The sequence below is a fragment of the Patiria miniata genome, unplaced genomic scaffold (genome assembly GCF_015706575.1).
Source record: "Patiria miniata isolate m_02_andy unplaced genomic scaffold, ASM1570657v1 HiC_scaffold_27, whole genome shotgun sequence".
Lineage (NCBI taxonomy): Eukaryota > Metazoa > Echinodermata > Asteroidea > Valvatida > Asterinidae > Patiria > Patiria miniata.
The window spans coordinates 8,837,267-8,853,940 of record NW_024037066.1 but is presented as its reverse complement, the minus strand read 5'-3'; the positions used below and the strand labels follow the sequence as shown (position 1 = coordinate 8,853,940).

Sequence of the window (16,674 nt, the reverse complement as noted above, 5' to 3'; positions counted from 1 at the left end):
ACATTCAGAATTGTTAAATCATGTGCTTGGATACTGTAATTTCTTTGGTCTAGGAAGGCCACGTGTCTGGACAATAAAAATGCATGTCACACACTGAGGTTGATATCGCACTTGCGCGCATTGAGAGCGTGTGTGGAACCTGCCGGCGCGCTAGCTTTGCGCAATATGAGAACTGCAACGTCAAACGCTCAAAACATGTCCGGCAGGACATCAAAGCCTTCAGTTATCAAAGGTTACATCGCACTGATTTACGTTATTTCTCACACACTAAGTTACAACTATTTATCTTTTTGAGTTATTGATACGATTACAAAACGATTGTTGACTGCTGTGATGTGGGATATGCCGTTTTTAACTCCCTCTGGGTGCACTTTTTAGTACCCTTGGCTTCGCCTCAGGTCCTGCACCCCTCGGATGTTAAAAATGTCATATCCCACATAACAGCAGTCATTACAATTGTTAAATGTGGATGTTTTTTTATTATTGGCAGTGTTGAGGAACTCAACTCCATCCCTTCCAGCCACTGTGAGATGCTGTATTCTGAGATTGGCAACGAGGATTTGATAGGACTCAAGAGAGATAAACGGAAGGCGCTGACCTCCAATGCCCTGCAGTGTCTGGTGAGTTGAGGTACTCGTGGACAAGTTGTGGTGGATCGTAAGTACATCACGAAGACTTGTACTTCACGTGAAAGCGAAAGCGAAGCGAATTTCATAACATCAATAATTGAAGTTTCATTAATTGTGACATTTGCCACTGTCCTAACACTTTTGCTTAATTCCCACTCAAATTTGCGTATATAAACCGGCCTTAAGTCCATGCAAACATCACAAGTCCATTCACAATTCCAGTCACAATTAAGTAACTAAACTCCTGCATATATACACAGATGTCTGGGTGATAGGTTGGTTGCTACGGGTAAGGTAATTTTGGCCGTGCACAGAAAGATAGCAAAAATAGAAAGTACCATGTGACTTGCGCTTGACCAATCAAGACGCAGAATATGTGGGTGATGAGGCGTTATAATCCTTTTTGGCTTTGCATGCACGGTAATAAAATACATAACACCACAAATACCATGTGACACACTTTTGGCCAATCAAGAGAGAGAGTGTGTGCATGAGGTCAGTTGAAACATTCTAAACATGGCATCCATTCTAATCCCAGGGCGTGGATGGACAGGCGAACACCATCGAGCAGGATACCATGGATATCATCGGTAACCTGGCCTGCGACCTGGAGGCCGACATGCTACGACGCCTCTCTTCCGACGTCTTCACTGGTAACCTGTACAGCATGCAGAAATGCTGCCTGAATATTGACCAGATGGTGGTCATCGGGGAAAGACTGGTGCAAGAAATGGGGTAAGCAAAAAAAACCAATGAAGGTCAAAATTAAAAAAAAAAATCATATAAAATCACAGGATATGAAGTCATCATGACGTCACTTCAATTTTCATCTATAATACGTCCCTGTCCATGTACACACTAAGTTTCAACCCAATCCGACTTGAACTTGAGAAGATTTAGGGCTTCAAAAAATGCACCTTTAATATTTTTTTACGTGACATGTGAAGATGACGTGATGAAGTCAATGTTCAGTATGCATCCGCGGGTAGTGGTCTATGTGTGTGCCAAGTATAAAGTTGATCGGATTAATAAAAGTCCCCAATTCGTTTAGGAAAACTATGTACAAATCCTATGGAGTTGGGTCTGAAAAAGGAAAGGGAAAAAAGTCTTAATGAAAACAAGAGCTGTTTCAGCTGAGTTGATGAAACAGCTTAACAACTCATTTCTTTGATGTGACTCCTGAGATCATGGAATTATAAAGTTGTCTTTTTTAGAATTTTTCTTCAAAACTGTTTTTTTTTGTTTTTTTTCAGATCCCCAAATCAATGGATGTCAGACACCATATCTGACATTGGTCCCCTCCTGGTTTCGCTGTCTGAGCTGGAAATACAGAACTTGGAAGAAGTAAGTTTGAAAAAATGTCAATCTTTGAAATTATTATTTTTTTTTTAATTTCTTGAACGTAATCCCATAAAGGCAATTACACATCTAATTCCATTGGTTGCTAACTTAACTATACTCCTAGCACTATCAAAGATGACCATGATTTTTTTTTTCTTTTCCCCTGCACAGGAACAGTTTTCCTTGGTTGCAGAGGACGTGATGGTTCGCTTTGCCGAGTACAAAGACAAATGGAGCAGATATTGCGACGTTGATCTACGACCTCAAGACATATCCAGTCGGGAGGAGGGTTTCGTTACCATGGCAATCAAGGCCAAAGATGCGCTAGTTGCCGTGGCGCAGGCAGATGTATCAGGGAGAAAGAGACGAGGTAGGGAAGATATTTAGATGGAATTTTAAAATTGGTTTTTCGTGGGTAGGGATGTAGATTCTTATCTTTAAAAAAAAGAAATGAAAAAAAGACGCAGGCTACATTTTTAAAAGCAAAGTTTTGATTCATATTTGATCTATTTCAAGACCAGAATAGGCATAGGCCTACGTCAAATTGTCCAGTTTAAAATGTTGAGGACCTGTTTTTTTCCCCCAGAAAACCTGGAAAATATTTTGGGGATTTTTAGGGTTGAAAATTGAAAAAAAAACCAGTTGCTTCTTAAAAAAAATTATCGGAAAATTTTATTTTTGATTCAGTGATTGTCATTGAAGCACAAACATTTGTGTTTTTGAGAAGAAATTAACCAGGGTTCGGAATTATAGCGGAAGCCAGCTAGCCAAATGCTAGTCAAAACAGCGGCGGGCTAGTCAGCCTGGCTGGTGAGTCAAAAATAATTTGGCCAGGGCAAAGATGAAAGGACAGGAAGGATAAATCATTAAATTCAGAAAGCAAATCTGTATCAATTGAGTCTTATTTTATCAACGTTTTGAAAGGTTTGAATCATTAGATCTGTTCATTAAAAACAGTCTCAGAATTGAGCCTGAAAGTTTGCCATTTTGTATTTCAACAACATGTGCAGGTTCGTGAAAATGCCCGTAGGCTAGTTAAGAGACTGTTTCAGTAGCCCGGCTGGCTAGTGAAAAAAAGAGTTAAGGTCAAACTCTGAATTAATGATACAATACAAATAATTTAATGGTTTTGCATTGTTTCTTCCTCAGTGTCAATTTTTTTCAAGCTCTTGTTCTTATCTTTATTTATGATAGACTCCACATACTCGCCAACCTGCAATGAAATCGAGTCACTCAGCGATGGCAACATCGCATGGACTGTGGATGAACTAGGAGCCATGACAGTCAACACATTTGACAGTTGTGGATATGCACTGGGTGAAGTGACAGGCTTCTCGGATGCTCAACTAGCAGCGCTTCTAGACAAAGCTAAAGAGGTTTGAATTAGTTGATACTGTGTTGACTGTGGACAAACTAGGAGCTATCCCTCCAAGTTTGACAGTCAACGCATTTGACAGTGGTGGATATGCACTCGTTAAGTAAATCTATAGTAACTCAATTTTCTGTTCATCCCCTGTTACTTGTGACTTAGGCCTAGTCAGCATCTGAATCTCTTGTCTTGGCCGTCTTTCTTCTATTACAACTTTCTGAGTACAGCATGCTGACAATCCGCAGCTGTGCAAGACCTGTTTCAGACACAGCTTTCTTATTGACTTTTAAGTAATCGACTAGCGTAGCTGCCTCGATGCTTACATCCTTTCACCATTAATAATTCCCGAGGCTACAGCAAGAAACATGTTTTCGTCAAAATGTACCCTCTCATACTGCCTCTCCTTAGAACTGCCCACCGGGATCTTGCTTTGCCTATAACTGTAAACTTTCACAGTTCAAACAAAATGTGAACAGATACCTCCTGTCACTGTGAGTTCTTCCACTCTTTCTTTAGGTTTCTAGTTGGAAATCTACACCGGCTTTAAACTGCAGCCTCAGCCATACGTTCATTTGATCGATATCTTTGACTTGTGATGGTAGTTATACGTGTAAAGGTACCACTAAGGAGACACGTGTTATCGTAATTTCTTCGCACGATGGGAGACATCGGTCATTAGGGAGACATTTTCATGTCTCCCTAATGTTACAGCCCTCCTTTAGAGGCACAATTTTACTGTCGCAATTAGGTTATATTTGTTGCTCGTGGTCTAATTAGTAAACGTACCGAAATTCGTGGAAAAAGGACAAGAGAGTATTGGGTTAGGGCACATTTAAGTTTGAACAATTTTGTGCACAAGTCTATGAGGGTGTCTCCCAAATGTCCGATCCAGGGTAATTGTTATTATTATTATTATTAATCATTTCTGGTAATAAATCCAATGATTCCTCAAAAGTGCCCCAGGCACTGTAGCTAGCAAGCCTTAAGAAACCTGTAGAGAAAAGGCAATGAGAAAAAATTACAGTTTTAGAGGTGGGAGGAATATTAAAACCCCAGAATATTCTAGGGAAAACCCACAGAATCAGGTAGGGACTAAAAAAACCAATCCACTTGTTGGCCCAGGCGGGATTCGGGCTACTGCGGTGGAAGCGAAACCACCGCTACAACCTGACTCTCCATTGTACCAGATTACAACTCGTGTTGAATCAAAAAACTGCTGGTGTTACAGAACACACACTTATACTTGTATTGACATTTTGTTCCTTTTTGTTTGATTTCATCAGGCATGGGGACAGGCAGCTGACATGACACCAGACCAGATCTCCCAGCTGGGCCACATTGCATCCAAGTTCACTGCGGCAGAGATTGGCCAGCTCAACCTGACTGAGACAGACACTGTCTATGCTATTGCCCAATACAACATCTACACTTCAGATCAGGTAGGCCTATACAGCGACATGTACTTACCAAGCTTCAAAATACTAATTTGTGCAATGTTGTACTAGCAGCCAATTTTCAGGCATGCAACTTTTCCTTGGATCAGCTGATTTCCTCTTTTTTGCTTCCCATGTGCCATTAAAAATAGAAAAACACTGTACAAAGTCTGGGAAAAATTTGAATTTCCTCTTTTTTGTGTGATTTCCCAGTTGCATGCCTGAATTTTATAACAGTGCATAACTTATTTCATATGTAAGATTTATGATTAACAAATTTGCTGCGCAGCATGAGCAACATTTTTGAAAAATTGACAAATATTTTTTGAAGTCTTGGTTGCGGATAGTCACAGCTTTTACGATGTATTTTTTCCCCCGTATGGCTCTAAAGAAAACATTGGAATTAACTCTGTTTTCCTGCTCCATCTTGACCAAAGTTTTGTTCTAGTTTCTGTTGAATCTGATGATATATACATAAAACTTCTCTCATGGGTAGAACAGTTTATTTTGCCGAATTTCATGCAAAAACCTTAAAAACTCGGGAAAAGATGGGCTTTATGACGATCACAATAAGTCAGTAAAGTTGTTCGTGTTTGGTTTGTACGCCATGAAATAACTGATTAGGCCAAAAAAAAAAAGTCTCCAGTTTCTGGTACGGAGCTTTGCCCAAAAAGTGGTGCGGCGACGTGGCTTTTTTTTTTTTACCTGATTTTTTTGCTTCAGATGTCGGCTGATGACTGCAAATGGTGCCCGACTAAACTTAGTGCAAATATATGGGAGTCCAGAGAGGCCACATAAAGCTTATTCTCGACCATAACCCAATCTAAAAACACGTTAAAATTGTGCAGCAGCAGGATTCCAGTCAAACCAGTGAGTTTGGCGGTTTTGAGACATCATCTTTCATTGAAAAAAAAACACTTTTTCATTTTGCCGACGTGCATGGCTATGGCGACGCACGCACATACCAGAAACCAGAGACTTTTTTTTTTTGGGCCTTATCTCATGCCATTATTTGTTGAATAAGTCATGGATTATAAGCAGAGTAATTGTTGTGAAATGTGCCCTAATTAGTTGCACAATAATTATGGCTGAAGTTGAGTAGTGTGGTTAGGGTTTGTGACTCATGATCAGAGGGTCATCAGGGGTTCAAATCCAGCTGCTGGCCATATGTTGTGCCCTTGGGCAAGCCACTTCACCCCCCACTTGCCTCTCTCCACCCAGGAGTATAAATGGGTACCGGCATTAGCTGGGGAGCAACCTGCGATGGACTAGCATCCAGGGGAAAAGAAATATTCTCAGTTATTCATGCCAAGGAAACCGGGGATAAACGCCGGCCTGATGAGTCACAATTTGCTCGTGACAGACTCGACTACTTAGGCCTACATTAGTGGAGTAACTTCCCTTTAATTCAATTTTTTATTGCTCTGTAACTTGTGATTTTTCTACCCTTTGTTTGGTTTAGCTCAGCGCTGGTGTAGGGAGGTTCTCAGAGCTGAGTGGCCTCTCTGTCACCAGCCTGGATTCCCTGGACCTGACTGCCTTGGCTAACTTCCTCTGTGGTCTGACTGCGGTAGAGATGGAGGACATTGCGAGCATCGCGTACCAGTAAGTCAACTTAGAAAAATCCAACCACAGCAAGTGGTTTTTCTCATTGTCTTCTTCTGCTGCAGTTGTTATCAGCCTTATTGATTGTGCTAAACAAGCCTGAAGTAGCTCCTCAAATGTAAAACAGCCATTTTTTGTTTTGTTTAGTGTTAATAATTTTGTATCTTAAAAAAAGCTTTAAATTTCTTGTATCAATTGTTTTGCAAGATGATCATAATCATCACTTTTTAATTTATACATCTAGGGTGAAGTTAATTTTTCTCTACATTAGAGCACTCTTATCTTTTAATGTAAAATTTGTGCCTCTATAAGACACATGCCACAGAATTTACCTTGCCCAGAATCTGCCAACTCGGATTCTATTATTCTCCTTTTCATCTTGTTTTTGCCCTCAAGGGAGGCAGCTAATGCCATTGGTGAGCTAAGAAGCTGCGATGCAGGCCAGTGGGCAACCCTGAAGACCAAGGCAGTGGATGGGTACGGAGCCATCAACACCTGGATGCCGGAGGTCTTCGCTGAGGTTGGCTCTGTCGTGGGTACGTATAGCAAGATGTGTTCCCAGCCAATATGGCTCATCAGGCCTGCGTTGATCTCCGGTTTCCATGGCATGAAATGACTAAGAATATTTCTTTTCTGCCTGGCGATGCGATGCCAGTCCATCGCAGGTTACTCCCTGGTTAATGCTGATACCAATCCTGGGTGGAGGGAGGCAACAGTGCGGGTGATGTGGCTTGCCTAAGGACACTATATATGATGAGGAGGATTCGAACCTCTGACCCTCTGATCATGAGTCACAAACCCTCACCATTGGGCCACAGTCCCTAACAGTATGTGTCCATTCTCCCAAAATATTTTAACAGTGTTGTAGTTGAGACCACCACAAGCCCCTCACAAGTAACGGGATAAACAATATTGGACTTTTGATGAATTGAGTAATAGGCTCTTACTTGTAGAGACAGCTTTTTGGCATTTTGATATTTCTTATTCTGTTATTGTTTCAGCCGGCTTCACGACACAGGAGTTGAGTAGTCTATCCGATGCTAGCATCGCAGGCATCAAACCCCACGCGGTCTCGCTCATACCTCCACAGACGCTAGCTGTAAGTCTACCGTTTACTTAACATAACAACCTTTTTTTCGCAACCACGCACAACACATGAAGTCTTACGTACATTAGTCATTGACTCTCCACCATGCACACCTTCAAGTCTTAGTTACATTGTTCACATACAGTAAACTCCGACCAAGTCGACAGCGTATAACTCGTCATATCACTTAAATCGGCCATCTGACGAAAGTCCTGATCATCTCCAATGCAGTTCCATTGAAATTTCATTTCTAAGTCGGCCTTTGTAAGTCGCCGCTTTGCCTAAGTCGGCGTGTTACTTTCGGTCCCATTTCCTCAAAACAACAAAAATTCAAGAGAATAAGCTTTTTGATAATAATTTGGTAGGTTACTTTTGGGATAAAGTGATCCTTTATTCCATTAATCAGGGGTGGGACTTTTCCGGATTTTTCCGTATTTCCGGATTTTTAATCTAACGTCTGTGGAATTTTTTTGCGGATTCCGGATTTTTAACGTTTTCTGTTTCCGTAATAATATCGCCCAAAAACTTCTGGTGAAATATAGGCTCTAATTTACGATAATGGATGGACTGGTGACAAGTCTAATGCAGTGCGGTCAAGAACCTAATAGACATTAATGCAGTATGCGCAGTGCAGTACTTGAGGACCAGACTAAAAATAATTTTCAATGGTTTGCAGCACCTCGTGTTTGTATATCGCGTGTGGATGTGTGTGTGTATTGTGCGTGTATTGTGCAGTGACGATCGTGTGCTAGCAATTCGCAAACACATTGGTGTCAATATTGCCGCGATTTTGTCAAGGAATTCAAGAGTATGGCTGGAAGAACTGGTAATAAAGTGTCACTGTGGATGGAAATCAGTTTGAGCTGCAGTAGTGCTTTGAAAAATAGCCACCACCAACACAAAATTTCAAAAATGTTTTGGAAGCCTAGCTGGGACTGGAGTTTAACTTTTTCACCACCGTTCAAATTGTTTTGTGTGAATCGTTTCTCTCTGCAACATGCAAAAGTAATAACATCACACACAGAAAAAGCCTTTATGAATCAATCACATATGGATTATATTATTTAATGACCAGACATTTTTTCTTATTTTTCCCCCATTTGTTTTCTTTACTGAAGCGACAAAATTTGCTAACATTACAGAAATTACAGTACATAAAATGTACATGCCCTAGGCCTATATATGGACATACGTGCATGCATATAGATGTATACATGTACATCTATACAAGTACATGTACAATAATACATGTACATGTACATGTACATGTATATTACATGTCAACCGAAGTTCGTGGATTTTTCATTTTTGTCCAATCACACCCCTGATTAATGCTTTCTGTTTTGCAGGCTGGATGGAGTAGTGCCCAACTCAGCAAGCTAGACCAGCTGCAAGCAGAGGCAGTGACGGAGGAACAGCTCGCCGCCCTCTCCCAGGAGCAACGCTCCGCCCTCCTGGAGGCAGAGTACGGAGACGACATCAGCTTGGCTGAGATTGAGGAGACTACGGAGGTAGTTGTGGTAGAGGATGACGGAGACAAGGATGGTAAGTAGTGTTTAGAATTATTCCCATCATGGACTGGTTTTTCAGAGCCACGCTTAACTAAATCATTCGGAAGATTAGCATTAAAGGAAACATGCAGTCCAAAATTTTCATAACGTATTTTATTTTATATATACATTCATTTATGTGTATTAAATGTGAAATAAAAGCAGAACTGGTTCTGGTGTACGTTTAGTGTGGTAATTTGCCGTCCAAAATTGAACCCCCCTTTTTGATTTTCGCGGCAACTCCAAATGAGGGCGCTGTTCATGACATAAACAAAGGCAGAGAAATCCAGAGCCCGTAAATGACGTCTGGGTACGAGACGGATTAGCGACGCTACTGTGCTGTGTGTATGTGCAGCCGCCGCGTACCCGTACGTGGCATTATATGCACACGTACGAATGTGTCTACATGGGATATGTACAGTACACGTGGACGTGCCACGGTGCCACCGTTGTCGAATGAACACGACGACCGTCATGACCGTAAAAGTTCCGAAGACCGTCCTCTTCTTTCCTTAGCGAATCCGATGAAAATGGTATAGATTCGTCCGATTCGAATCTGAGTTCTAATGATTCAGACACTGACTCGATGTTTTTTTAGGGGCATGCCCAAGTTGCTGTAAAGACCAGCATCAAAGCACGACGGCTCAAAGTGCAGCGCAGAGGGCAGCGAACTCACTGGGCCCGGACCACTTTGCTCTGGTATTTACCTTCACTTTGGCTCTCCAAATGCTCCGATATTTCGGATTTACTGGAAATGAAGGCTTACTCCATCCTTGGTAGTTTTGCTACACCCAGCAGCCACACACCTTGTCGGCATGGCCGAAAATCGGGTGTTATTTCTCCTCGATTCCGAACGAAACACCAGAAAAACTTTCAGTGCCGCAATGTATATGTACATGTATTATGATGCACGCCGCAATGCCGGTGCCCCCGCAGCGCGGCAAGTCTCTGCCTCCACTCACGTCATACCCCTCGCGAAGTTTTATGTTAATGAAGCTTCCCTTTGTGGGGCGGAGTAGTTTGACCAAACATGTTCACAAATTATTTTCCCCCATTTATCTTAGAAAATAAACACCGCCATACACAAAATATTGTTAAGAACATCATCCTTTATTGATTTAAGCAAAAAAAATGCAATCAAAATTTTATTTCATGTTCCCTTTAAAGACTTTTTTCTCCTAACCAATTTTCAATTTGTATGTTTTTTTTTTTTTCTTAATCAGGTAATGGTGCAGGGAACCAATCAGCTGGCCTGGTGCCCACCATCATCATCATGTGCAATTTAATGTACAGAGCCATCTCTATAACATAGAAACTAAAACGAGGAGAGGACATCATTTACGTAATCAGAAAATGTTTCTTGAACTATAATTAGCTTTTCTTATCAATAAAGTTCGGTCCTTGAAAATTTAAGTTCTTGTTTTTGTAGAGTTTGAAATGTTCTGAATTCTATGTTATGCGTTGAGGTATATTCCAAGTGCTGCAACAGTGGATATGTTCTGAAAAACTTTTTTTTCTTTCATGCTGGCTATCGTTACAGCAGCTGTTATGCGATTTTCAACTGCTAACGTTACGGCATTGCAAATCACCATTGCGAATCTATATGACATTTTCAACTACCCGTCCAAACAAACACTTCGGTAGCTCGATTGATTGATCACACGTTCAACTACTGTGCCAGGGATCCTGGTTCAAAACCGCTGCCGCGCTGCTCAATTGTTTTTCTTTCAATAATTAACTTCACTTTCACATTTTTAATCATATTGTTCTTTTAATTTGAGTAGAATTAATTTTTCTTCTTTGTGGCTTTGGAGGATTTTTTTTAAAAGGGAATAAAGTCCGAGAACCATTTAATTGAATGATAGTCTGGTTCCAACAGCAAAAAAAAGACCAGCGTATGTTAAATACTATAACGTCACAGAACCAGACGGTTCTGTAACGATAACAATTGAAAATTGTGTTACAGCTGCTGTAATAAGCGCGGCTGTGTTTTTAGCATTGACACACATTTTCCTTAAAGGTGACAAAATGTCTGTTACAGTGTTTGTGACTGAATGATGCTGTTACTTTCTGCATGAAGCGCCACTTTATAGAGAGTAATTAGACACAAAAGTTGAACACTCAAATGCCTGAAGTCAGCTTATTCCTTGATACCTGCCAAATAAGCCCTTAATTTGTGTCGCTCAGTGTTGTACAAAACTGACAACATGTTGGTTTACTCTCTCATTCTGAAACCTTTTAGGAACACACTTTAATTAGTATAAATTCATGAATATGAAGTTGAATAATTTAATCAGCCATTTTAATTGAGTACTGTCTTTACAGTTGGAGAGAAAATATGCTATGCCGCCCTGCCAGAATTCCGAAGTTGTTTTTGACAGTTGTCATAAATATTTTGTTCTTTCAATTATAAAACATTTTATCCAAAAATATATTCTTAATTTTTGTGGCATTTTGATAGGTATTAATTACAGCTGCAAAAAATCTTAGTTACAGAATCATTATAGAATTTTGTTTAATATTTGAGATAATTATTATAGAATTTTATGAATTATTTGAAAACAACAATTGCCGATGATAAACACAGGTTGTTAATAAATTTGTTAACAGTCTGAATTGTACATAAATTTGTTCAGATGTTTTAAACATGTTCACATTTCAATAATATATATGTTAACATTTCAATATTCAATAACACAAATATGTTTTCAACATAAAGAAAATAAAGCTTAATATATTCCTTTTCAAACTCATAAAAAAGAAGTGTAGTATTTCAAATTAATTTAATAACTTTGTGTAATATTTAAACAGATATAGCTTAATAATGAATTATACTTTCAAGAACATGGTGTCGATACTGCGAACGAAAGCAAAATTAAAATGAAACATAAAATACATGCCAACATTTCTAGATCTACTTATTCATTAGAAATGACCTCATTTGAAAAAAACTCACGTCAGGACTTCACTTGAAGAAACAAAGATAATCTCCAAGGTTAATGTCGTCAATGTCTTTCATTTACCTCCAACAATGTGAGTTCATTTTTCCCTGAAAAGAATAATAAAAAATAGAAAAAGAAAAATTAATACATTTAGAATAATAATAATAATAGGACTAAAGATAATAATTATTACCTTGGATTGGACATTTGGGAGACATCCCCATAGACTTGTGCACAATTTTTTTCAAAGTTAAATGTGCCCTAACCCAATATTTCCTTGTCCGTTTTCCACAAATTTCGGTATGTTTACTAATTAGACCACGAACAACAAAAATAACCTAATTGCGAAAAGCAAAATTTTGCCTCTAAAGGGGGGCTGTGACATGTCTCCCTAATGACCGGTGTCTCCCACCGTTCGAAGAAATTATATCATGTCTCTTTAATGGTAAATTTACACTGACAGAACTTAATCAATCTGGTTCCAAGAAGACGTTGCAGTGCTGAAGTACTGAAACTGATGTTAGGCAAACTACTTCCTTTATAATGCGTGAAGCTAATGCAATGAATTCATGCTTGATTTGTGTGAGTGTTTTTATAGAAGGGAAAACTTGCGTTTCATAAGTGGTTTTTTTTCATGTCCAGTCTAGACCCATCGCAACCACATACAACTCACCCAAGTCTTATGTAATTAGTCATTGACTCTCCACCATGCAAGCCTTCAAGTCTTAGTTACATTGTACTCATACTTCTAAAAATCTACATTTTGTGTAGGGAGGGGGTCAATAGAATTTGGATAAAATAAAGAAGGCAGAAGCACAGCAGATTGAAATTAGAATAAAGCATAATGCTACCATAATGGGTCCACAAGAAGAATTGATTAGCAAATGTTGATTTGTATGGTGGTTGTAGCTGCAATGGCTGGTATACAATTCGCCTCGTGGAATGGAACATTTCATGTCACCTCATGAAATTATTCTTACCATTGCACTCACAAACATTCATTATTTATTTTATATAACAACTGAATAAATCCTCGTCATCTGATTGGATGACTTTTAATAGCCAATTTATTCAAGTTAAAAATTGGTTACAAGTTTGACAAGTTCAGAGTTATCATATTTAATTTATGCAAACTGTTCAACAGGTTGAGAACTATCATATTCAATTTATCTCAATTTTAAACTTTTCCATAAGTTTAGAACTTAAACAGTTCAATAAGTTCAGAACTTTTATTGTCAATTTAAACACCACAGCGCCACCATCGGCAACGTGCAGTGACAGTGCAATGGTACTTCTATTCACAGTGCAATAGTGCTTCCATTGCACTGTGCGCTGCGCGCCACGCGTGCATTGGTACGAATAATTCAATGACATGTGATCAACGATCCACCAGTCAGATGACGGGGATTTATTCAGGTGTTGTATAATATATAATTGAAGTGTTTTTTTCATGTCTCGTCTAGAACCATCAGTTCCATTATCTAAACGTTTGTCTAACATATCGTTCAGTGATCAACAAGTAAAAAGAAACTTGCCTCTGATTATTGCCTTTAGAAAAGCCCACCATTCCTGGGAAGAGACTGTTCTGTACACCGGCCTGGCCACGGCCATGTACAGATCACCCCACTGGACGAAAGGGTGGACAAACACCACACCATCAGAGGGTAGGGACTTGTAGAACTCAAACTTGCTTGCTCCGGACCATTTGTAGACGTCGATGGAACCTACACTGCTGACAGCGGTCAGATAGCAGATTTCTGCAAAAGTTAACCAGAAAATTGATATCTTGACGGATAAAATTAAGCATTTAACAAAATCCAATTTACGAATAACAAGCAAAGCTAACTTCAGTTCACCAATTCACGTCCAAGACTAGGCTGTGCTAACACGCAGTGGCTGTTTTTACACACAGGTACGGCTGACGGGTTAAGACATCAAGATTGCCTCGACTCGTCTCCGTGTGACGTCTAAACATGCTAATCCCTCATGTACACACACACACTCCGTGAAGTATGTAGAGGCGGACCGTGTGCTGGCCGTTGTTTCGGCCGTTGTGCATGGCCTATTGTACAATTTACGCTACAATGCACACCTGGAGTATTGCAACATATAAATATCGGACAAATACTGTTGAAATCACTCTTGCGAATCAGTGGCGTTTGGCTGTATATCAGAAGTTGGCTGAAAAGTTTTGCCTTCTGTAAAAATCAAAATTTTTGGCAAAAACAAACCCGGCGCAAAGTGGTTATAAATAGAATTAAGCATTAAATACAAAACTAACGGGGGGAAAGCTCTCATTTTAAGTTAACAGAGCCTTCATCTATAAACAGTAAGTACAGCAAAGGCAATATGTTAACCTCATGGGTGATGATATATAGAAATCACCATATGCACGTAAAACGGTATGCACATTTATGCTGTAAAATAGTGCTTTTATAAGGTTTAATAGTACAATTTTCTGTTGTTAAGCAGCACCATGAAATCAACTCCAGAAAAAGATCAACCAGCATAGCAACAAGTTTGAAGTAGATACCCCAAATAATTATAGCGTACCAAAGTGTGCCGCGTATTTGAGCATAGCTTAAGTGTGTGAAGACATCAAGGCGTGGAACAGCACATAAACCAGAACAAAGACAGTTGACGCCAGACTTCGTTATTCTATTGACCAAAGGCCTCTGGGGACTCCAGGTTCGACACACATACCAAGTTGGAAGTTAATATTGCAATATTTTTTTAAAGTTATCCCCAAGACACCATTTTATTGTTTAAACCATACTTGCGCTTTCACCTGTAGGGACCAAAAAATCAACAGACCTCTGGGGGTTTGTATTTAAAGGCGAACTCACGTACTAAGTTTGAAGTTTATACGCCCATTAATTATTGAGATATCCTGCTAAAACTGTTATTTTAACCATTACAACCTTGATTTTTGACCAATGGGGTCCAAAATCAATAGGCTTCTGTAAGTTTCAAAACGAACCCACATTCCAGGTTTTAAGGTGATATGTCATGTATCAAGTCATTTTTATATGACCCCGAGGACAACTGCTTGCCCGCACACACATGGCAATAATCTCAGTGATCGATAAACTCACTGTCAATCAAGAAGGCGTCCATCTGCGTAATTCCCACCGCCGAGATGTCCTGCCTCAGCGTCCAGCCCAGCTGCACCGAGTACTCGTAGACGGAGATGGGCTGGTTCAGATCGTAGGTACCGTGTCGACTGGACTGCTTCTCATTGGCAAAGAGCATCAGGGGGATGTTATCAATGACCATGCCCAGGACGTCTGAGGCATAGTAGGTCAGGATGGAAGCCTCCAGGACAAACTAGAAAGAAAATTGATCAGATTCCATAAAATCAGTCTAAATTTAAAGGACACCATCAGAGTTCGACCTTTACCTTTTTTTTCACTAGCCAGCCGCGCTACTGAAAGGGTCTCTTAAAGGGAATGTACATCATTGGCTTATGCTTTAATTTTCAGAAATGAACTATTTGAGGGGTTAGTATAATAGATCAAATTATTGTTACACTGACATGTTTGAAGTTTTGTTTTCGAAAATGCTGGAAAAACCAAGAAAAACAAAAATGTTCAAGTAGTCTGGTTCCCTGACTCCACTGAAGATGAAATGGATCAATTTACAGATGCCGGAAAATTGTACGCTAAGGGAACCAGTCTAGCTGACCTGCACCCATTCATGAACATAAAACCAATTAGCAAACAAAATTGGACTGAAAAAATGGTAAATTTGGAGCAGTAGTGAAAAATAGTTAGGTTTTTCCTACGGTGGTCGGCCGATCACCGTTGGAAATGTAAACAAAAATACAATTTTCTTGAAAATGACTTCACACCAGGTGCCATAATTTTACAGGATGCTTTAGACTGTCATTTACCAACATCCTGTAAGGTATTTCGTAAAAACTTGGTCATTTTATTTTTCGATGTTTGCAAATGTTGTATTTTCCCTTTAACAAGCTCGAGGGCATTTTCACTAGCCCACATGTTTTACTTTTATAGAGTGTCTCACAAACAACAATGTGCATGCATGTAAAACGTGTATCCTCAGGCAATCTTGTCGGTGTTTTTAATAAACGGATCTAATAATTTAACCCTAAACAGTTAATGAAATTAGACACAAACGTGATGCAATCAAGCTACATGAGTTGTTGGTAGGGAGTTTTCATTTAGAGATTCAGGCCAAAATGGGCCACTTCATCACATATCACATCTCTTAGTGAATGAAAGGTTTGCGGAAACACCATCTGCAAATAATTTCTCAACTATTGGTTCTAAAAAGAACCAGAGGTATAAGCTTGAGTTTATACCTCTGGTTCTGTTCAGAACCATTCTCTTAGTTGAAAAATTATTTGCACACGGTGTTTCCGCAAACCTTTCATTCACTAGTATCTCCACAATGCATGCAAAGCCTCAAATCTTACACATTTCCTAGTGTTCCGACTTCCATAATTTTGAAGTAAAGATGGTATCAGTATGCAGTTTTCACAGCAGTAATGCTGAGACTGTGCTCTTTTTAAATCAGTAAAAAAAAATTGACCAGGGTCGACAAACGACTCATTTAGCTTGATCGCATCACAAAAATTGATACAGGTTTGCTTTCTGAATATAATGACTTATTTCCTGTCCTTTTATCTTTGCTGCAGCCCAGTTATTTTTGACTCGCCAGCCTGGCTACTTAAGGTACAATTGGACTAGCCTGCT

General features: G+C 39.5%; 2 protein-coding genes across 2 annotated transcripts in view; one reads left to right on the top strand and one right to left on the bottom strand.

Moving 5' to 3' along the window:
• Nucleotides 1-11,153, top strand: part of LOC119734462 (stereocilin-like) — a 45,200-nt gene extending 34,047 nt beyond the window's left edge. Inside the window, exons 18-28 of the mRNA XM_038207968.1 lie at nucleotides 491-620; nucleotides 1,168-1,364; nucleotides 1,883-1,973; nucleotides 2,142-2,340; nucleotides 3,165-3,346; nucleotides 4,623-4,778; nucleotides 6,235-6,377; nucleotides 6,774-6,913; nucleotides 7,379-7,476; nucleotides 8,814-9,009; nucleotides 10,238-11,153. Coding sequence (XP_038063896.1) covers nucleotides 491-620; nucleotides 1,168-1,364; nucleotides 1,883-1,973; nucleotides 2,142-2,340; nucleotides 3,165-3,346; nucleotides 4,623-4,778; nucleotides 6,235-6,377; nucleotides 6,774-6,913; nucleotides 7,379-7,476; nucleotides 8,814-9,009; nucleotides 10,238-10,326 — 1,621 coding nt within the window. The 3' untranslated portion in view covers nucleotides 10,327-11,153. The remainder of the gene's footprint in view (nucleotides 1-490; nucleotides 621-1,167; nucleotides 1,365-1,882; nucleotides 1,974-2,141; nucleotides 2,341-3,164; nucleotides 3,347-4,622; nucleotides 4,779-6,234; nucleotides 6,378-6,773; nucleotides 6,914-7,378; nucleotides 7,477-8,813; nucleotides 9,010-10,237) is intronic.
• An 84-nt stretch (nucleotides 11,154-11,237) lies between these two features.
• The window catches only part of LOC119734461, a 55,691-nt gene continuing 50,254 nt past the window's right edge, over nucleotides 11,238-16,674 (bottom strand). The window contains exons 33-35 of the mRNA XM_038207967.1: nucleotides 15,052-15,283; nucleotides 13,492-13,713; nucleotides 11,238-12,063 (exon numbers count right to left, since the gene is read on the bottom strand). Coding sequence (XP_038063895.1) covers nucleotides 12,020-12,063; nucleotides 13,492-13,713; nucleotides 15,052-15,283 — 498 coding nt within the window. The 3' untranslated portion in view covers nucleotides 11,238-12,019. The remainder of the gene's footprint in view (nucleotides 12,064-13,491; nucleotides 13,714-15,051; nucleotides 15,284-16,674) is intronic.